Below are 21,751 nucleotides of genomic sequence, written 5' to 3'. Positions count from 1 at the left end.
GCGCGCCCAGCCCCGGCTCCCCACCCCTTCCCGCCGCATCGCCTCCCGCCTCGGTCAGCTCGCGCGGCCTGGCCCTGGGCCTTTGCCCGCCCAGGCTGTACCCTGCGCCTTCCTAATGTTTAGCCCCTGCGTGGCCACCTTCTGGACCCTCTGGGATTCGTCCACCAGCACGACCAACACAGCTTCTGTTCGTAACCGATCCACCCCACCTGGGACCTTGGAGCAAGTTCCAGGGTCAGCCGTCCCCTCAGAGAGAGTGGGACCCGAGGGGTGGGGTGCAGGCAGCCTCTCTGCGGCCCGAGAGTGGCCTCGGTCGGCGGGAAGGTCTCAGCCGCTGTGTGGGGAGACCTTCCTTACCAGCCCATAAACTTGGGTGAGCCCAGCATTAGGAGTTGAGACGATTGTGTGGACCGGAGGTGGGAGAATACAAGTAGCCCGGGGCAGGGGAAATTAATGAATCACTGGCTACGCTGGCCTCTTCAAGGTTGTGAAAGGAAAAGGGGGAAGTGAAGCCAGCTGTGGCTGAATGTTGAAGGCCAAATGGAGCAGTTTGGTTTATTCTGGAAGCAGAGGAGAAACCAGAGTTTTGAGGAGGCTACAATCAGACCTGTGTTAGTAAATATCCACGTTACTGACCACCTACCACGTGCAAGATGGGGTTAATTGCTGGTGGCACCTCAATGAACAAGGCAGATGCTGTCCCCACATGGGGTTCACTGTCTAGCCAAATCACTTCACACTGGCAGCCAGTGAGAGAGGGGACCTGGTTGGAGGGGGGGGGGGGTGGGCGGAGGGCGGGCAGGTGAGAGAGCACCCTCACCCAAGAATGTCTGGAAACTGACAGGGTTGGAAAAATAGACACTGGAGGTTTCCCTGAGACAGCTAGGCTCACTCTGCACACTTAGTTGTCTCTCTGGCTCCCTGCACCCTCCTCATGCCATACACTCACCAACTCTACAGAACCACTGGGGTTGAGGACTAGGTTTCAGCAAAATGAAATCTGTATCTCCAGCAGCTCCTGTAACAGTGCTAATGCGTGCAGTGATCCAGTGACTGCACAGGACTGTATGACGTACATGTGCAATTCAGAGGAGGTGGCGGTTTGGAAGAAACAATGTGTTCATCAGTAGTGGAATGGATCTTTGTGGAGGGGCTTCCCCGGTGCTGCAGCAGTAAAGAACCTGCCTGCCAATGCAGGAGATTTGGGTTCAATCCTTGGTTAGGAAAGATCTCCTGGAGAAGGAAATGGCAACCCACTCCAGTATTCCTGCCTGGGAAATCCCATGCACAGAGAAGCCTGGTGGGCTACAGTGCATGGGGTCGCAAGAGTCAGACATTTAGCCACTAAACAACAAGCTATGTGGAAGTTTAGTCTTAGAGTTAAGAGGTCAGAGCCAAAGTATAGTTCTGATCCAGCTCACAGAGTACCTACGAGTACCTACCCTTGAAAGGAAATGGCAAAAAAAATTCAGCCATTCAAAAGGCTCAGACTAATTAGCATTGTACCTGAAGGCCTATCTGTTCTGGTCCTCAGCCTCCCCTCATTCTCCTGGGCCACATGCTGTGGTTTAACTGTTCCCCAAGGATATCAGCATCTTTCATATACCCCCACACCTCCAAGCCCTGTCTCCTAACTCAAGATAAAAGCAGCTTTTCCAGGCAATAAAGCAGTCCCTCCCTTCGCTTTCACAATCTCACTGCAATGCAGTTATCTGCATACCCCCTCACTGTAGGTTTTTCTCAGCAACGACCAATATTTTAGTCGTCTCTGTACCTCTAGTATCTGACCAGTGTTGGACTCATCTGCCCCTCCACAGTGTTTGCAGAGTATTAGAGTGAATGAGAAATGTGAGAAGGGGAAGAGAGGTTGAGGGACCCAGAGTCAAGTAGGGAAGACAGGAAGAATTCAAAAGCTTTTCTACTTGCCTTGGGATGACAGTATCAGTTGAGTCAATAAATATTTATTGTGTTAAGTATACTTCAGTAGGCCTGGGGGTCACACCTAACTCCAAAGACCTGATTTTAAATCTCCAGTTAGTACTTATATGACTTAATGTTAAGTGGCTGAACCTCCAACAGCACCTGTCTCATTGGATTGTGAAGATTAAAGGAGATGACCCAGGTAAAGGACTCAGCACTGTTTCTACCTCGACATTTCATAGCCAAGGGGTGAAGCAAGAAGGTATATTCTTGTATGTCGATTAATGAGCATTCATTCAACAAATACTTCCTGAATAAACTGTGCAAAGCACTGTTTGGAGAGCACTATTGAGAAGCTTGAACTAAGTGTCCATCTAGAGACAAACAAAGCAGACTTATAAATGATGAAACAGTTCCTGAGGTTAAATATGGTAGAGATGTGTGTGTGGATGCTGTGTTCAATTCTGTCCAACTCTTTCCGACCCCATGGACTGTCACTCACCAGGCTCCTCTGTCCATGGAACTTTCCAGACAAAAAACTGGAGTGGGCTGCCCTTTCCTACTCCAGGGGATCTTTCCAACCCAGGAGTCAAACCCACATCTCTCACATCTCTTGCCTTGGCAGGAGGATTCTTTACCACTGTGCCACCTGGTAAAGAGAGATCTTCAACTATCCATTAGTCACCTGGACCACACTGGTATTAATGAATGACCACAGCAAGCCCTCAGTAAATGCCCACTGACTACATGAACATGCCCATGTCCTTCAGTTCCAGTCCTAGTCCTAGGAGAAAGCACCTTCAAATATCTGATATAGACCACCAACCCAGGTCCTACCAAATGGCATCTCCAAGGCACTGGGGTTCCTGAAAAATATTTACAGTCTAGAAAAGAAGACAGATAGATAAATTAACAGTTACAATAGCAAGTGGTGAGTTAAACCAAGAGGGTTAAGAGAGCAGCAGAGGGGGGGCACCTTACCCCAAGGTGGGGGTCAGTTCTTGAAGGCTTCACAGAAATGACACCAAAGCTGAGTGTTAAAGAAGACAGGGAAACATTTTCAGGCAGATGGAAGCATGTGTGTGAAGGTATTGAAGCAGAAGATATGGCTGGCGTGGGGAGTTCTGGGGAGTCTCCGGTCCAGAGGGCGTATGTATAGGAGTCAGTCATGAAGAGCTCTGTATGGCCTGGTACGAAGTCTAGATTTAGCTGTTTCTCTTTTGTAGCCCTGGCTGCACACCAGAATCATCTGGAGAGTTTTAAAAAATATCAGTGCCTGACTCTCACCTCCAGATTGATTCTAAAGGTTTTGTTTTTTCACATATATGCCTTTACTGTGAGCAGCAGGTAGGACACTTCTAGCAATAGTAGAAACAAAATCCAAAACTTAATTTACCAAAGGAAGGACTCAGTGAAGACCCTTGGTTGGAACCCTTGGGAGCTCAGACGTAAGACACTGACCCAGAGCAGCAGGCAGAGGACTCCAAAGCCCATGAAGAGTGAGGCCACCAAAGAGATGAGGAGCTCTTTGTAGATATCCCAAGTGTACTTGGTGGAGGTGACCTTATAAACAAAGAACCAAGAGGTGAAGAGCATGTCAACGGCCAACAGCACCACAGTCATATGGGGAAAGATAGCTGGGTTCACTGGACTGGTACGTCCACTCGTGGCCTCAAGCTCCATTTTGCTGGGCTCAGGGCAATCCACTGCTCCCCTAAGGGTTGTTTTTAATGGGAAGAGGCTTAAGCGTGTTTATGTGCTGTGTAGAAGACAATGAGATACAGCACACCACGGGGTTTAGACTTTGGCTCAGGAAAGCACCTTATAGGCTGAAATATGCAGAAAAGAAGGGTAAGCCTGTCAATGGACTGCTAGGAAATGGGACCACTTAGAACCTGCAGGGAAGCTGGGTGGAAGATCTTGGAGGTAAGAGGGTCCATGGAACGCTGCCTACACTGGGGGCAGGCTGATAAACTGGAGAAGCTGAAAGAGTCCAGGAAGTCGTTCTTGATAAGGATAAAGGCCAGATGTGTGTGTGTGGGTAGGGAAGAATACCAAGTCCAACAGCTGAAACTCCCCCTGAAATTCATGGAGCCTTCCTGACTAAAGGGAAGTGAGGTGACAACTTCCCCTGGGCCCCACCCTCTCTGACTCACAGGTCACTCACATGGGCCTTTCTCCATCCTCTCTCCCCAGAAGATAAACTACTGATTTACCTTCTCCAAGGGTTCAGTCTGAAAACCACCATCTGTATGAACTGAGCTCTAACAACTCTATTTCCGTGATTATGTGGTTTTATGTGTTTCTGGGAAAAAAAATAAAATAAAGGGACATCGGATCAAAGAAGCAGGAAAAAGAAAAGTGGAAACGGTATTATCTGTATGCGCCTGCAAGGGAGCCGGTGGAGCAGTGGAGGGAACAGGGTATGAGGGTGGCAGGAGAACTGGCTGAGAACAACAGGTGCTGAGGGTCAGAGGCTGAGAGGCCACAGGAGCGGCAGGTAGGAATGGAAGCAGCCTCCCGGGGCCTGTGTCGAGCTTCTCCCTTCCCCACCTGTAAAGGACAAAGGGCACTTTCTAACTGTATCCGCACAGAGGAGCTGAGGGGAGGGCTGTGTCCGTGAGGACAGAGGAATGAAGATGAGGGGAAGGGCTTGTCGGTTAATAATTCTGCATGTCCATGGGCCTCAGTCAGCTCGCTGGTGTCCTCTGCCTAAGGTTGGGACCTTGGCTGAAGGAAGGCCATCCAGCCAGCAGAAGAGAGAGACTGCATGCGAACACTCATCATACCATCTGAACTGGGGGGCTGCCTGAACCCTTGAGAGGTCAGGGGGACAAGGCCCGATCTATTGTAGGTAGCCAATGCCAACACCCTATGAGTATTGTTCAGTGTTCACTGAACTGAGGTTAAAAAAAGAAAAAAAGAAATTCAGTTTGGGGGAAAGGGCTGTGATAAAATGTGCTGGAAGAGTTCTGGAGAGAGAAAAGGGAAGGCTTTTGGTGAGGGGACAAACCAGGGGAGGTTATCAAGACAGAAGAAAGAGAGTTAGCAAGATCTGGAAGATGTGGGAGAAAGGCCAAAAAGGGGACAGAGAAAATGCAACACTTTCTCTGGCAAGCACGGGGCCAGCTGCTTCCCATATGCTCTTATGGTTCAGTCCTGTAAGGTAAGTACTGTGATCACTGCTGAACAGATGGGGAAAGAATGGAATCAGAAAGGGCGAAGGGTTTCCTCTCAAGGTGACACAGCAAGTGAGGTGGAAGTAACAGATGATTCAAACTGAGGAAAAAGCATGGACAAAGGGATGGATGGAGGGAAGAACAGGTCAGGAGCAGGGAACTGGAAGTGATTCTACTTGGCGAAAGGATCCAGTGAAGGAAAGGCCTTCATATGCTAGGTTAAAAAGTAGCTTGGCCCCAAATCATGAAGTATTTTGAATGAAAGAAAGAGGAGTTTTGTTTGTACTGAGATGTCCCTGGAGATTTTTAAGGGGTTGGTATGATCCCCATTGTTATTTACAAAGAAAAACTTGGTGACAGTGAGATTATCAACAGGAAGGCAGAGAGGAAGGGAGGCCAGGTGGGAGACCAGCTCAGAGGTGCACGTGTGACATGGTGAGGGCCTAACCTAGAGCAACAGAGCAAGAAGGAAGAAGAGGGGAGGGACCAGAACTGACAGCCAGGCTGGCAAGCTGGGTAACACCGTGGAGCAATGGAGGAAGTGAATGCAGTTTGGGATATCCTGAGTTTGAGGAAAGATGGCCCCTTCCACAGGCAACCTGAGACACAGTACTGTAAGTTTAGGAGAAAGGATGGGGTTTGGGCATGGTGGGGGGCGGGGCGCGGGGGACAATATCTGCGAATTGTCTGCTGAGATAAAACCACACACAGTGGACTGTTGTAGCTTTAAGTCCGGTCCCATTCAGATACTTTCCCATCCCCCTGCTTTCATTTCCCTTAGGGAATTTCTTCCCAGCCCCGCTGCTGCTTTAGTCACGGCGTTCTCTCCATTTCCCTCAGTGCCCCTAATGGCACAGAATCCAAGCAACAAGAGAGTTCTCCCACGAAGTGAGCAGCATGAAGTAGAGTGGAGAAATGCAGAGACAGAGCCGAGGCAACACGGAGCCCCTGACCTGCCTGGAGCCAGTCACCCTTCAACTCCCCATCTGCATAACCCAAATCCATTGGGTCTCTCTCTTTTTCAGTTCAGTCAGTTCAGTTCAGTCGCTCAGTCATGTCCGACTCTTTGCTGCATGAACTGCAGCACGCCAGGCCTCCCTGTCCATCACCAACTCCCAGAGTTCACTCAGACTCACGTCCATCGAGTCCGTGATGCCATCCAGCCATCTCATCCTCTGTCGTCCCCTTCTCCTGCCCCCAATCCCTCCCACCATCAGTCTTTTCCAATGAGTCAGCTCTTCGCATGAGGTGGCCAAAGTACTGGAGTTTCAGCTTTAGCATCATTCCTTCCAAAGAAATCCCAGGGTTGATCTCCTTCAGAATGGACTGGTTAGATCACCTTGCAGTCCAAGGGACTCTCAAGAGTCTTCTCCAACACCACAGTTCAAAAGCATCAATTCTTTGGCACTCAGGTTTCTTCACAGTCCAACTCTCACATCCATACACGACTACTGGAAAAACCATAGCCTTGACTAGACGGACCTTAGTAGGCAAAGTAATGTCTCTGCTTTTGAATATGCTATCTAGGTTGGCCATAGCTTTCCTTCCAAGTAGTAAGCATCTTTTAATTTCATGGCTGCAGTCACCATCTGCAGTGATTTTGGAGCCCCCCAAAATAAAGTCAGACACTGTTTGCACTGTTTCCCCATCTATTTCCCATGAAGTGATGGGACCGGATTCCATGATCTTCGTTTTCTGAATGTTGAACTTTAAGCCAACTTTTTCACTCTCCTCTTTCACTTTCATCAAGAGGCTTTTTAGCTCCTCTTCACTTTCTGCCACAAGGGTGGTATCATCTGCATATCTGAGGTTACTGATATTTCTCCTGGCAATCTTGATTCATTTGTGTTTCTTCCAGTCCAGTGATTCTCATGATGTACTCTGCATATAAGTTAAATAAGCAGGGTGACAATATACAGCCTCGATGTACTCCTTTTCCTATTTGGAACCAGTCTGTTGTTTCATGTCCAGTTCTAACTGTTGCTTCCTGACCTGCATACAGATTTCTCAAGAGGCAGGTTATGTGGTCTGGGATTCCCATCTCTCTCAGAATTTTCCAGTTTATTGTGATCCACACAGTCAAAGGCCTTGGCATAGTCAATAAAGCAGAAATAGATGTTCTTCTGGAACTCTCTTGCTTTTTCCATGATCCAGGGGATGCTGGCAATTTGATCTCTGGTTCCTCTGCCTTTTCTAAATCCAGCTTGAACATCTGGAAGTTCACTGTTCACATATTGCTGAAGCCTGGCTTGGAGAATTTTGAGCATTACTTTACTAGCATGTGAGATGAGTGCAATTGTGCGGTAGTTTGAGCATTCTTTGGCATTGCCTTTCTTTGGGATTGGAATGAAAACTGACCTTTTCTAGTCCTGTGGCCACTGCTGAGTTTTCCAAATTTGCTGGCATATTGAGTGCAGCACTTTCACAGCATCATCTTTCAGGATTTGAAACAGCTCAACTGGAATCCCATCACCTCCACTAGCTTTGTTCGTAGTGACGCTTTCTAAGGCTCACTTGACTTCACATTCCAGGATGTCTGGCTCTAGATGAGTGATCACACCATCTTGATTATCCAGGTTGTGAAGATCTTTTTTGTACAGTTCTTCTGTGTTTTCTTGCCCACCTCTTCTTAATATCTTCTGCTTCTGTTAGGTCCATACCATGTCTGTCGCTAGTTTAATTGTAATATGTTGTAATCAAAATAGTCTAGTATGCTATGTGATAAAGACAAGATTTCTCAGGAGAGTGTAAGGGATTACTCAGGGGAAGGAGAACAGTATTGGCATTTCAGTGCTGACTATATGCCTGGCAGGCCTTGCATGCCCTTCTAAGAAGCCTGGACTTTATTATATAGTAAAGAGCGAGCTACTTAAGTTGAATTTTAAATACGCTAAGTGGAAAGTACCTTTCTCTGAGCATATTACGGGATTATAGCACCAATTTAGGAGGTGGAAATCAAGGGTCTTGGAACTAAAGTAATTTGCCTAAGGTCACATAACAGATAAGTGTCCAGTTCAGTTCAGTCGCTCAGTCATGTCCAACTCTTGTGACCCCATGGGCCACAGCACGCCAGGCCTCCCTGTCCATCACCAACTCCTGGAGTTCATCCAAACTCATGTCCATTGAGTTGGTGATGCCCTCCAACCATTTCATCCTGTCATCGCTTTCTACTCCTGCCTTTCCCGGCATCAGGGTCTTTTCAAATGAGTCAGCTCTTCACATCAGGTGGCCAAAGTATTGGAGTTTCAGCTTCAACATCAGTTCTTCCAATGAACACCCAGGACTGATCTCCTTTAGGATGGACTGGTTGGATCTCCTTGTAGTCCAAGGGACTTTTGAGTCTTCTCCAACACCACAGGTCAAAAGCATCAATTCTTCAGCACTCAGCTTTCTTTACAGTCCAACTCTCACATCCATACATGACTACTGGAGAAACCATAGCCTTGACTAGACGGACCTTAGTCGGCAAAGTAATGTCTCTGCTTTTGAATATGCTGTCTAGGTTGGTCATAACTTTCCTTCCAAGGAGTAAGTGTCTTTTCATTTCATGGCTGCAGTCACCGTCTCCAGGTCGGGTATAATTTTAAAATGGTCAACCATAAAAGGGAGGAAGTGATAAAGACTTGACAGGAGTAGGTGCTATTGGGAGGACAAACTGTTCACCAGATGAACAGGAGGTTGAAGCAAGAAAAAGAGAGGGCAGACACACCAAGGAGAGGGCAAAGCATGTTTAAGGCATGGAAGTGTGAGACAGCACCTAGTCCACAGGTACTGGCCCCAGCTTAGAGTATAGTGACAAGAACCATGGAGTTGCCATGGCAAAACAAGGCCTAAAGGACTGGTGGTGACTGTGAAGGGAAGAGAGCAAGCATGGAGCTCTGGTGTGTGATAACCGGTGGATCACACAGCCACCGGTGAAGACCTAAGCCTGGACTGAGTGAGCAGGGACAGAGGACACAGCCCAGCTGTACAGGGAGACCCCTGAGTGGTGAATGCCCCGCTCTAGATGGGATGGGCAGACTGGAACTGGGTCTTCAAATGGTGTGGATAGGGAACAGATAGAGCTTAGAAGGAAGCCAGTGAGGAAGCCTGTCATATGGTCTCAGCTCAAAATCACAGTTTAGGAGACCAAACTGGGCTTTAATAGAAGTCTGTAGGTGACAACTAAGAGGGAGAAAGAAAGTTCACACAACTAGATCTGGAAATGACTCACTGCATCAGGCAAGCCAGTGCAGAAATGTTCCAGTGTCTGCTCTGCACACAGTGGGGGATTAAATGTGCATGGAGAGTCTCTCCTAGTGTGAATGTAGCTGTGAGCACAGATGAGCTACAGAGGAAGAGTTACCTCCGCACAGAGGGACTGGTCAATGATTGACTGAAGCAACAATTGCTGACAGCAGACTTTCAGACACTACCCTGAGGATAGTTAATATTCACTGAGCTTCTACTATTGTCAGGCACACTATCCTAAGCGCTTTGTATGTATTAATATATTTAAACTTCACAGAAGCCTTGTGAAATAGTCACTAGTATTATCACCCCTAGAAATAAGGAATCTGAGGCAGAGAGAGGTAAAGTAACTCGCTGAAGGCCACACAGCTAGTAGGTGGCACAGCTAGAATTTGAACCTAAAGGAAATCAGTCCTGAATATTCATTGGAAGGACTGATGCTGAAGCTGAAGCTCCAATACTCTGGCCAGCTGATGTGAAGAGCTGACTCATTGGAAAAGACCCTGATTCTGGGAAAGATTGAGAGTAGGAAGGGAAGGGGGCGGTAGAAGATGAGACGGTTAGATAGCATCACTAACTCAATGGACATGAATTTGAGCAAACTACAGGAGATACTGAAGGACAGGGAAGCCTGGCATGCTGCAGTCCATGGGGTTTCAGAGTCAGACACAACTGAGCAACTGAACAACAACCTGGCACTAGAAAATGCTCTTTTAACCAAAATGCTAGATTATACTCTCTCTCCAAGATCAACCAAATAACAACAGCAATAGCAGCAGCTACCACTTCCAGTGTTTATAGTGGGCCAGATGCCATGTATGCCAGGCATGCACATTTCTTGCAGAAGAAAATATAGCTGTCAGACAGAAGAACTGGATTTAAACTCTGACAGTGCAGGGTGCTTGAACTTGGGGGCAATAAAGGGCAGCAGAAGCTAGAATAAGTTTGTACAAGGTACAAACGTAGAGCATAAAAGAGCAGGTCATTGACTGCACCTAGTGGGAATGGCACTGGGCTGTGGACAGACAGGTTTCTTGGAAGCTTATGAGTGTGACCTATGAGCTGAATTTTGAAAGAAGATTGGATGTTCATCACAGAACGATGGGACAAAATGTTCTGTGCAGAGGGAACAGTGGGAATAAAGAGATGGGGGGCCAAAGAGAGTTACATTCAGGAAACATCAAGCAATTTGTACAACATGGGAACAGAGTGGGTGGCAGGACAGTACAGAAATTAAGTCAGGAGAAGTCAGGGAGCTAGATCACAAAAAACTCGACTTGTTTTTCCAGGAAATTTAAGGTGTTTTTCAAACTTGTCCACTGCAGTAAATGTTTAAAAAAGAAAAAGAATAAATATCCCCAGACAATTTAGCAGCTTAGTATGAAATCCTTCAGACTAGTAGGAACTCCCCAAAGTCTGCTTACTCTTTACTGCATGCCTGATAATTCTGCATTTTGTTTAAGTTACTTACCCTTGAGTAAAATGGGCAGTCTAGGATGAGCTCTACCCTGTAACTTTCAGTATGCCTGGCATACTACCAACCTGCCCAGTAATGTGGACCCTATAGTTTGAGAACCAGAGGAAGGAAACTATCAAAAGGACTTCAATCAAGGGAGTAATGTGATCAAATCTACAGAAATCTATCTGGCAGCCACATGGAAGATGAGTTGGAGTGGGCAAGCCTGGATGCAGGGCGTCCAAACATTACTTTTAAGGCGAGGCTCCAGGCCCAAACTGCAGGGCAGGATGGATGGATCCTGGGGAGGCAGAATTGACAGGATTTGTATCTGACTGAGTTAGGAGGCGGTGCTGGGACACAGAGTGGGGAAGTGTTTACGACTGTTTCCATAGACCTGGCTTAGGTCACACCTAGGATACTAGAAAAGAAACAGGTTGGTAGAGAAAGATGATTGGATTGGCACATTCAGAACCTGAGGTACTTGTGGATCAGTTCAGTTCAGTTCAGTCGCTCAGTCGTGTCTGACTCTTTCCGACCCCATGAATTGCAGCACGCCAGGCCTCCCTGTCCATCACCAACTCCTGGAGTTCACTCAAACTCATGTCCATCGAGTTGGTGATGCTATCCAGCCATCTCATCCTCTGTGGATCATAGGGGCAGAAATACCCAATAGGCATCTGCATGTCGGCAAAGAGGTCTGGGCTGTCTGATAAAACTTGCTTGAGTTATGTACATAAAGGTGGTGGTCGCAGAGACAGCAGGTAGAATAAGAACAGCAGGTTAACGACAGAGTCCTAGAGAATAACAACATTCAAGAAGCAGGCAGAGGGACAGAAGGCCAGAAGCTGCAGAGAAGGGATGGTCAGAGAAGCGGGAGTCAGTGAAGGGGAAAAGGTGGAAAAGCAACGGGCAGCACTGTTTAAAACCATGGAGATAAGTAAGAAACAGAAGGACTGAAGAAAGTCTGGATTTAGCTCTTAGGTCAATAGTGATCTGAGACAGGCTAGTGCCTGAGGAAGAGTGGAAGTGGGACTAAAGAGTGAGTTATGGGGCGTGAAGGAAGATGGTGATGGCAGGCTCCATATTTCAAGAGCATGGCCGAGAGTCAAGTGAGTGGTGACATGCGCTCAAAGATTAACACGGAAGGATACTAACCAGGGCCATGAAAATGGGTGCAGCCTAGAGAAATGAGTACAAAAGAACAAGGACAGTCTACACATGGGCTGTGGGCCAGGGAAGATTAATTATCAAAATGACCATGAAGGAGGGAAATTCAGGTGACAGCAGGGAAGGGAGTGAAATGGCAGAGGAAACACAGGAAGGGGAGCAGCCCGTGGTGTCCTGGATTCAATTCCATGGGGAAGGTTATCATCACGTGGAAAAGTGTAATTTGCTGCCTTTAAGAGGGGGAGTCTCTGGTACATATATCTTGCCCAGAGGAAAGAAAGAGATGCCTAAGTGGGAAGGTGACTTCTGGCATTCAACGCATTTATCTCTGTTGTGAGTGAGTGAAGTCACTCAGTCGTGTCCGACTCTTTGTGACCCCATGGATGGTAGCCTACCAGGCTCTTCTGTCCATAGGATTTTCCAGGCAAGAGTACTGGAGTGGGTTGCCATTTCCTTCTCCAGGAGATCTTCTCAACCCAGGGATCGAACCCAGGTCTACCACATTGTAGGCAGACGCTCTACCATCTGAGCCACCATCTCTGTTGTAACTTTTACTAAAGAACTAGTGAAAGTTAGTAAATAATTTTAGGGAAGTGGTCTAGAGGGAGGTCTGTATTCTAAACTGCAGGTGACAGGGAACTTTAGGAACAGTTTGGAGAGGTTCAAGGGATTGGCAGGCCAGTCTAAGAAAAACTTTGCCTACCATAACATAGTCACGCAGTGAGGAAAATGAAAAGTGCCTGGGGATATACAGGCCTCAGAATCATTGCCAAAGACTTGAAAGCTAGGAAGTATCACTGGGAGCACCCACGTGAGAAAACTGAGGCCCAGGGAAGTCAGGGGCCTTGCCCATTGTGTACTTGGGGGAACCGCCATGTCCATATGGTAGGTGATATCTTGAGAGCACATGAACTGATCAAAAGGCGACAACAGAGAGCCAGAACCTGCCTCAATAGAAAGCAAGAGACAGAAGTTAAAGGGAAGAGAGGAAATTTGTCCCGTAGGACAAAATACATCTTCATGCAATGACTGGAGTTTCAGTTAGAAAGCCCCATCTGCAGGTGGCAAACTCTTTTCAAATGTTAGCCCCTGTGTGTTCAAGGCTGTCACACCAGAGCCACATTGAGCCTCCACAGGTTGGTACAGTGAACCCTCCAGACTGAATCACAAAGGGACCAGAGCCCCCAGCCCTACTCCTGGCCCACTGCTAAACTTCAATAGGCTAGCCCTCACCACTTGGAAAAGATGGAAGAAAATGTACATCCCTTGGCGGTTTCTCTAGACAGTAATCAGGAGCTGATCTAGCATGGGCCTTTGGAAGGATTCCGCCCCCGTCCTGCCTGGTGCTGGGATCAGCTCACACGGCTCCTGTGTCCACAAGGCACAGAGAATACATTGTCCATAAGGAGGATTATTCTGTACAAGAAGTTCAGACAAAGGGAGAGGTTGTTCCCAGCTGCCTGGGGGAGGTGAGAAGGGGGTTGGAAAGGGACTGGCCTTGCACTAGGGCATTCCTGCAGAGATCAGCTTCTTCCCTTCAACAGCAGGACAGGAGGTGGGCACTATACCGGCTCCGGTTCGGTCCAAACACCAGGACTGATTATGGAGTTTGACGGAGCACTTAGCTAAAACCTATCTACCTTGACTGTTTCCCAAGACAGTGCAAGGCCAAGTTAAATGACCTAACTAGGTAGGGCAGCAATAGACATCAGCAGAGGAAGAAAACAGGGTGACTGGGGCAACGTGCAAAAGAGAGGTTCAGCAATGACAGAGTCCCAGCCTCAGGGCAGAGCTGGAGAGGGGGCGGTCCTAGCAATGGGTGTCATGCAAATACTGATGCAGTAAGCTTCCGCCTTCAACAGGATGACCTCCGTGCTGCAGTTAAGTTTAACAGCTGCTGCTTCTTTCGCCATCCCAGACACACACTTGGGAGACACTGGCCTAATCTCATTTTCCCTGGGTCCCCAAGAGTAGAAGCAAACACAGGCCCCAGGCAAAACAGAAACATTAGAAACTGGACAACACTACCAGAGGGAAGCAAGAGTGCCATCTTTTTATCTTAAATCTGAGCAAGGGAGCAGCAGGTCAATGTGCTCTTCTCGAAACTATAATATTCTCTCTATTCCCACCTTTGGGGATGAGTGGGTTAGAGATGGGAGATACTCTCCACCGAGACACTTGCTGGGCTGTATGAGCCCCAAAGGTGGTGATGCTGCTAGGTTTGTACACTCCAGAGGATCTGGGGTTGGGAGGTTGGAAACGAGAGCATGTCCTCTCAGAGTGAATACAGACATAAGGGCACGAGATGGAGGTGGGGTCCCGAGTATGCTCCTCTTGGGACAGGAGGGCACTTCCACTCTGGGAGGACAAGGAATCCATTTCAAATAGTACTTTGGGAATGACGTTGCTATTAGTCTGAGGCAACAAAGACACTTGGGGTTGGTTTCAATAGGTTTGAAAAGTTTTCAAGAAACTTTCAACAGGAAGGAATCTTTGGGTGGAATAAAGGAGGGTGGTCACCAAGATACTCCAGGGGTTTTGGAGACGCACACCTTGAATTCGATCCAACGTGACAGTGAGCTCGGATATTTCCAGTGCAAAGGGAAGAGAAGAGAAGGAACAAGCGAGTGGCCTGACAGACTGGTAAGGCAGCCCTGCTGTAGTGGGGAAAGCGCCTGACACTGCCTCAGAGCTGACGGCAGGGCTCTTCGTGCTCTGTGTACTGTGATCAGTGAGCTGTGTGGATACATTTCTGGTTGTGATGGAACTGGAATGGATGTGACATCTGTGACTACTTTTCCAGTCCTTTGCTGCCACAGCCTGGCAGAGTCCTGCCTGGCACTGAACAAATACCGAAGTGCTAATATGTGACAGAAGAGAACAGAGAAAAGGCAGCTGGGAGGAATCAGCAGGCCCTCTTATTACCTCTCAGGAGTTTTAGATCAAACCTACAGATAAGAGAAAAAAAAAACAACCTAAGAAAACTTTTTATTGGAGAAGAAAAAAGTATTGCCTTGGGACTTGGTGGTCCAGTGGTTAAGACTTTGGGCTCCCATTGTAAGGGGCCTGGGTTTGATCCCTGGTTGGGGAACTAGATCCGATATGCTGCAATTAAGAGTTCACCTGCTGCAACCAAAAATCCTGCATGCTGCAACTAAGACCCAGCACAGCCAAATAAATAAAAATTTTTAAAATATTGCCTTGCAACAACCTTGAAAGTCTCTGACGTGTAGTCTCCAATCCCCACATAGCTCTCTCAATTTACCTGCTGTCAGATAACCCTGACACAGTGGTCATCAACTTAAATAACTTTATTCAGAGCAATCCTTTGGTCCACTTCTGCTGACTCAACTCCTGCCCTTGCTTGCAAAGGAGAGCCAAGAAAGGCAGCTTAAGCTGGTGACCCAAGCCCACTCTCCTCTCCAGCTTTATAGAAGCAGGCAAAAGTGCTGGCGGCTGCCACCTCCCACCATCCACTTGACCCTTATTGGAACCACTGGCTCAGTGGACTGGAGAAAAGCCATGCTAACTGAGCCCAGGAACCAGGCATACTTTGAGGATGACTCAACCATGATGATCGACAGTGTGAGGTGCAAGTCCCCTTTCCCTCCAAAATATGAAAGAGAAAAAAAAAAAAGGTCTGGAGAACAAGGGACATTTTCACTTGCTCACAAAACCCTTTCTCATGTAGTCCTGCCTGGCAGAGCCACTTCCTGAGGAAGCCCCCACCTACTGGGACTTCAACATCTTCCCTGACATGCCCAGGGTGGGGTAAAGGATAGGGGACTCTGACTATTTCCCAGATGCGAGCTGAACTGGCTTCTGAGAGGATGGAGAGTAGAGCAGTCCCAAGCTTCTCCAGAGTTGTTAAGTGGATGGTCTGTCTCGGCCCGGAGGCCTCGTCACCTGCAGCCTGGAGAGATGGCCAGGCTGGAATGTGGGAAGCAAGGCCTGTGGAGGCAGCGGGCCTCTAAGGACACAGAAGCTGTCACCATCTTTGGCAGCACAAAATAAACACAGGCTTTCAAACAAAGCTGAGCGGTCCACGATCTTGTGTCCATCAGCTCACCACAGACATGAAGCAGTTTCAGATCAGGGCAAGTTCTGGATCGAGGACCGAGGAGGGGGCAGTGGGGAGAAGTGGCTGTAGAAACTCTCATTTATTGAATACTCATTATTTCATAGATTGTGCTAAGTGTTTTACATCATTTTCCCATTTTAATCCTCACAACAACCCTATGAGGTAGGTATTATCATCATTTATAAACCAGAAAACAGGCTCAGAAAAAGTAGGTCACTTGCCCAAGGTCACACAGCTAGTTGGCAGTGGAGATGGGATCTGTCTGTGGCCGAAAGCCTGTGTTCTTTTCATTGTACCCATCCAGGTCAGCTTTGGGCAAAAGGCAGTTTCACCGCCCAACTCTGAAAAGAACACCTGGGAGTGGAGGTTGCCACTCACACTCACCGCTGGTAGGGATGCATGGAAGCCGACTTGATGTTGGTTTTTATCCCACTTGGCATTTTCCCTAAAAAGAACATGAAGAAAGACACCTGAAGCATAGTCAGATGTTCGTCATAAATCAGAAGTGTTGCCTCCCAGGTTCCCTTCTGTCACCCCCTCCATCAGCTCAGAATCTGTGGCATCTGACCTTGGGTGACAAGGCTCAGAGGTACAGCTCCCTGCCCAGCCCTCTACCTGAAGATGGTCAGGAGGAGGAATAGCGGGAAGGCCTGGAACACATCCCTGCAGGCTCCTGCTCCTCCCCTAATGGAAAAAGAGAGCTTGTCCCTTTGCCTAGACAGCTTGGAAGAAAATATTTCCTCTAGCTGCTTATATCCGAACTCCTCCAGACTGTTCTGATAATTACTAAGTGAGCAGAAGAGACAGGATACAGAGCAAGGAATACGCGTAGCACTGGAAAACCTGCCTGCTTGTCAACTCCCAACACATCTACCCAATGATCCTAATACCTAGGGTAAGACACTGACAACACACCTACCCAAAGTTAAAGGGCACAGAAGGGTAGCTAAGGGCAATTTTAGTCAAAGTTCTTTCTCATTGTCTGGTGTCTATTAACAGAGTCTCAAATGAGACTTTCACTCTCAAGAGTTTTTTTCTGGGTCATAGTCCAAGGAGAAAAGGAAAATGTCTCCAGCCCTGGGAATGGGGTGAGGGGAAAGTGTGGCAGATAACCCAGTTTATTCTCACATCCCTGCTCAAGGTCTGTCACCAAGCCAATCCTTGTCACCTTACCTGGCTGGCCTGCTTGGGCCATCTGCACCCCACTGAGCATTGGCTGCTGCTGATTTGGAGCTCCTGCCATCTGCACCTGCTGTAATCCTGAGGCTCCTGCGAGGACTGTTCCAGCTCCCTGCTGGCCTGGCTGGCTAGGACCACTGCTGCCTGAAGGCCTCCAGTTAGACAGCCCCTTTCCAAAGGCAACAGCTGCCACTAAGGCGTTGGTATCTGCTGGGTTAAAGGTCTGCTTGTTCGGCCGGAGACCTGAAGGGCAAAGTAAGTGGAGACCCTGAGGTACGCCTCTGGTCCTGGACTTCTTCTAGCACCAGGAAGACCAGTATGAGTGCCAGGGCTTGGAGTTCTGACTTTGGTAGCATCCAGACTTCCTGGCAACCCAGAGGAAGAGCCAGAGGACCCCCGTGACTATCTCAGAATTCGCCCTTCTCCCTTTGCTCCTTTCTCCACCTGCCCCAGCGCTGGCCTGAAATATAGAAGGCCAACAGAATAGATGCATACCCTTGGCTAAACAGCACATCCCTGCATCCTCATTTCACCACTACCAACACCACCCTTCCTATTCCAGTGATCTTATCCCTCATTCCCCCACCACTTTGCCACCAATCCCTCCATACCTCCACTCTCTGATTCTCGTTCCTCTTTGCTGATTTTCTCCAGAAGGTTTGAGCACATTTTGTTCAAGCTCTGGATCTGTTTCTGTAACACATGTAAGTTTGTGCAGAATTGAGGGCAAGCAAGAAATGATTACAGGAAAGGTTCTTCCTTGAGCTATTCCAGGGGCAATGGAGGCATAACCAACTGCCATACCCTACAATAGAGAAGTGGGAATACTCAGCCTCTCATGGTAAAACTCGAGGGTGTAGGGCAGCAGGGCAGGGACTCGGTCCAACCTGCGCTGCATCAGCACCAATGCGAGCAGCATCCGTGGTGAGCTGCTTCTCTTGCTCTTCAACCTCAGGGTCAGGCTTGGTTCTCAGATGGTCAGGGACCACCTCGTGGCTGAAAACAGGTACCCGTCCTTCAGTCTGCCTCTGTAACACACAGATTTTATGATCCTACTGTGCACTCCAAGAAGATTCAATTCTGGCCTGATATACACATAGTTCCTTCCACAGGCAAACAGTGCACTTTCAGGGAAAACGTAACCTGAGACTAATAATATCTGGCTTCCTAAGACACTATTCCCCTCATTCCATCCTTCAACTCTATCTACTCACACCCCATCTCTACCAGATCTAAGGATAAACCCCTCTCTGCCACATTTTAATCAAAGATTGAAATAGGACAGAAGGACAAAAAGCAAGCCCTCCAAAATGTAGCTCCCACTTATTGCCACACACTACTGCATATTCAGAATTTCTAGATAGAAACCAACCACTGTGCTGTCAGTCCTCATTTAAGAGCTTCGTTTCCTAAGCTGCATCCCTCTCCTCCTCTTACCATGAGATCTTCATCTCGGTCTGGGGACAACACCAGAGGAATGATGACTTGGTTGCGGAACAGTGGTGTCTTTTCATGCTTCAAGACCTTGTTCAGAGTGTTCAGCTGTCCAGAAAGCAAGGCAAAGCTGTCCAGGACAGATGGCCTGGTGGTGGTAAGAAGATGTCAGCATGTTCCTGGTAAAGGAGCCTCAAAGGGGTCCCTCGGACTAGGAATAACCAGACTCACCCCCAAAACACTCATAGCCCTATGCTGGCCTGGGCAGGAACTAGACTGGCTCACAGGGATTCTGGGGTTAAGAAAGAGGGATACACTTTGAGTTTCTGACACAGATGGAGAAAAAAGACAGGTCATTATAGCAATCCCCACTTATCCTAAGTTTCACTTTCTGAGGTTTCATCTACCCATGGTCAACCACAGTCCAAAAATATTAAATGATAAATCCAGGAAATAAACAATCCATGTTTTTAAATTGGGAGGTGTTCTGAGGAGTGTGATGAAATCTTGCTTCATCCCACTCTGTCCTACCCAGGATGTTGATCATCCCTTTGTCCAGCATATCCATACTGTATACGGTACCCACACAAGTAGTATAGAAAAAAAAAAAAACCCACAGTATATACAGAATAGGATTCAGTACTATCATAGTTTCGGGAATCCACAGTGGGTCTTAGAACTTATCCCTAATAGATTACAAGGAGCTACTACATTTGAATGGGGTGAGAACAATGGCAAAATAGGAACGATGGCTACACTATTATCACTAGAACTTCAGAAACCGGGTGAAAGATCCCTTTCCAGATCCAAACTTTCCTAGATTGGACCTAAAAGACTTGGCAAAACCCGTGCAAGAAATCCAGTATGAATACTGTGGTGGGAGGACCCACTGCAGGAGGACCTCATCCTGGAGAAGTCAAACAGGGAGAATTAAAAGCTAGAAAGAACCTGGGTTGAGAAATTGGGCATTTCTCTACTACCCTTACAGTTGGGGTCCAAGGCCAACTTCAGTGTTAAATGTTGGGAAAGCCAGCTCTTTCTAAATCAAAAGATGTTCATAAAGTGATAAATGCTGGAGGTACCCTATGCAGCAGGTGGCCTAGCCCCCACCCATAGAGCCCTCCCCAGCTTGCCCTGGCAACTCTTACCAGGTCAGCCGGTCATACTCGTTCTCCAGCTTGTAAATGAAACTCCCCAGTGAGTTCTTCAGATCAGCCACTTGATTCAGCAGTGCATCTAATGATGCCTCAAGCTGTTTTTCCTCCCTCTGAGCCAATAGGAATAGGTTGGTTACTCAGCTGAGTGTAAGGATGACACGTATAGAGGAAGGCTGAAGAGCCAGGGTGACAGTGTGCAACACCAGGACAGTGACACAGAATCTCATTGGCACAGGGACAGTCAGGCTGTTTACTCTATTTGGAGTTAGGATCACAGACAGCATCAACCCTTAGACCTTTAAACCCATTCATCTGACCTCAATTCCTCTTACCTACTGATTCCTTCCTCTCATTGCTTTTAATCCGGGCGTGACTGTTTCTCTATATTAGGCTTGGTTTTTATCTGTTCTCCCTCACTGGACAATTTTCACCAGACATAATGCCTGGGATTTATTCTGTTTGGCACACCTCAGCAGCAGACGTACTCTGACGTCCTATGTTCTAGAACCTGCCTTGTGAACCTGGCTGTTCTTGGCAATGACATAATCTCTGAAAACCTACCTACACAGGAAGGCTCCTCTGAATACTGCCACCGTCACCTTCCTCTTCCCTCAGCATTTGCTGTTTCAGCCTCTTCCTTGCTAAATTAATCTGCACTCACTTTATTGCTGTGCCAATATTCCTGTGCCCCTTTCGCAAGCTTAGTCAACCTATAAAAATGTACTGAAACTACCCTTCCGCAACAAACAGTGACAAGTGAAAAACAAAACAAAACAACAACAACCAAACCGCACATGCCCCTAAGCACTAGGCAAACCATATTAAAAGCTAAGGGGTCTCCACGGCATTTCCTTTACGTCTGCGATCTCCAGTTTTATCTCATTTCACCCTTTAACTACTAGGGGTACACACTAGGAAGAATGAAACAAAACTGCAAAACCCCGAATGTGGAGGACACGAGCCGGGTTCCACCCACGGCCTCAGATTATTTAGTCTGGCTTCTGGCCACCACGGTCCCACAATTCCTTCCACCCTCGGGCTTCTCTCCAATTACAGATTCTCTGTTCTGTCGACATCCAACGTCTAGGCCGGGGCCTGAGCCCGAGCCCAATCCACCTCTTTCTTCAGCCGTCTTCCTTGGACTGCACCTTCCCAAATTTCAACTTGATCCTTTTCCACACCCTAGCAACAACTTGATCCTTTTCCACACCCTAGCAAGACAGTGCTGCCTTCTCCGTCCCAACCTAACCGCAGTTTTTGTCTCCTGTCAGCCGGGCTCCACCCCATCCCTCTCCAGAGGTCCTCGTCCCCATCGCGCGTCCCTTTATCTCACAGTCGCGGTCTCGACCCCGTCCTCTCACCCCTAACTCCTCACTCTCTCCTCGGCTAGCCCACTTTCTGTCTCGTTACCCCAAGCTAGCTAGCCGTCGCTAGGGCCAAACCGGTCCTCACCTGCATTGCTGCGGCGGGGGGCGGTGTCAATCACTTCCTCTTCCGGTTCCCAAGTAGGCCAATTAGAAAGCTCAGAACTCGACCCTCCCACTCACTTCCGGCCCCGCCAGTCGCGAGACCTCCGGGTCAGGGGTCAGGAGCGGAGCATCGTCTCTGGCCCGGGCCGGCGCGGGAGGGCTGTGTGATGGCCTCGGAGCGCCCGGAGCCGGAGGTGAGGGGCTGGCGGGCGCAGCGCTGGGCCTGTAGATCCGAGGGGGAGGGTCCGGCGGCCAGGCGCGGCCGTGGCCTCCTCCGGGTCTGGGGGCCGCGTGGCCCTCCTGAAGGCCCAACAGTAGTATCTCCTCACCCCTACTTTCCTTGGGGAGGGCTAGAGGAGGAATTCGTGGCTCAGTTTTGTTTGCCGAAATTTAATCCACGACTTTCAACTCCCTTGGGGAGGGCTCATGGGTTCTTTGACTTCGTAATGGCATTCAGAAAATACGTATTTTGATCT

At 48.2% G+C, this 21,751-nt stretch overlaps 2 protein-coding genes and 1 pseudogene across 2 annotated transcripts in view; 1 reads left to right on the top strand and 2 right to left on the bottom strand.

Annotated features, from left to right (window-relative positions):
* Positions 1-54: 54 nt before the first annotated feature.
* On the bottom strand, positions 55-3,603 carry LOC138070506 (transmembrane protein 258 pseudogene; annotated as a pseudogene).
* Positions 3,604-16,116: 12,513 nt separating this feature from the next.
* On the bottom strand, positions 16,117-21,288 carry MED8 (mediator complex subunit 8). The gene is made up of 7 exons (XM_068964716.1): positions 21,259-21,288; positions 19,798-19,916; positions 18,653-18,797; positions 18,103-18,243; positions 17,827-17,908; positions 17,210-17,458; positions 16,117-16,481 (listed from the first exon to the last, which is right to left on the bottom strand). The coding sequence occupies exons 1-7, from the start codon at positions 21,262-21,264 to the stop codon at positions 16,417-16,419; spliced, it is 807 nt and encodes a 268-aa protein (XP_068820817.1). The 5' UTR covers positions 21,265-21,288; the 3' UTR covers positions 16,117-16,416.
* Positions 21,289-21,432: 144 nt separating this feature from the next.
* Positions 21,433-21,751, top strand: part of SZT2 (SZT2 subunit of KICSTOR complex) — a 54,403-nt gene continuing 54,084 nt past the window's right edge. Inside the window, exon 1 of the mRNA XM_068966337.1 lies at positions 21,433-21,469. Coding sequence (XP_068822438.1) covers positions 21,443-21,469 — 27 coding nt within the window. The 5' untranslated portion in view covers positions 21,433-21,442. The remainder of the gene's footprint in view (positions 21,470-21,751) is intronic.

The sequence above is a fragment of the Capricornis sumatraensis genome, chromosome 2 (genome assembly GCF_032405125.1).
Source record: "Capricornis sumatraensis isolate serow.1 chromosome 2, serow.2, whole genome shotgun sequence".
Classification (NCBI taxonomy): domain Eukaryota; kingdom Metazoa; phylum Chordata; class Mammalia; order Artiodactyla; family Bovidae; genus Capricornis; species Capricornis sumatraensis.
The sequence above is the reverse complement of the archived record's forward strand: the minus strand, read 5'-3'. Positions and strand labels throughout refer to the sequence as shown.

Excerpts from the sequence above, each read along its gene's own strand:
- MED8 (XM_068964716.1), bottom strand. Across the intron at positions 17,909-18,102 it reads TTGGTGCTGATGCAGCGCAG|AAACAGATCCAGAGCTTGAA; the intron begins GTTGGACCGAGT and ends CATGTGTTACAG. Across the intron at positions 17,459-17,826 it reads ACGAGAATCAGAGAGTGGAG|GTCTCCGGCCGAACAAGCAG; the intron begins GTATGGAGGGAT and ends TTTGCCCTTCAG.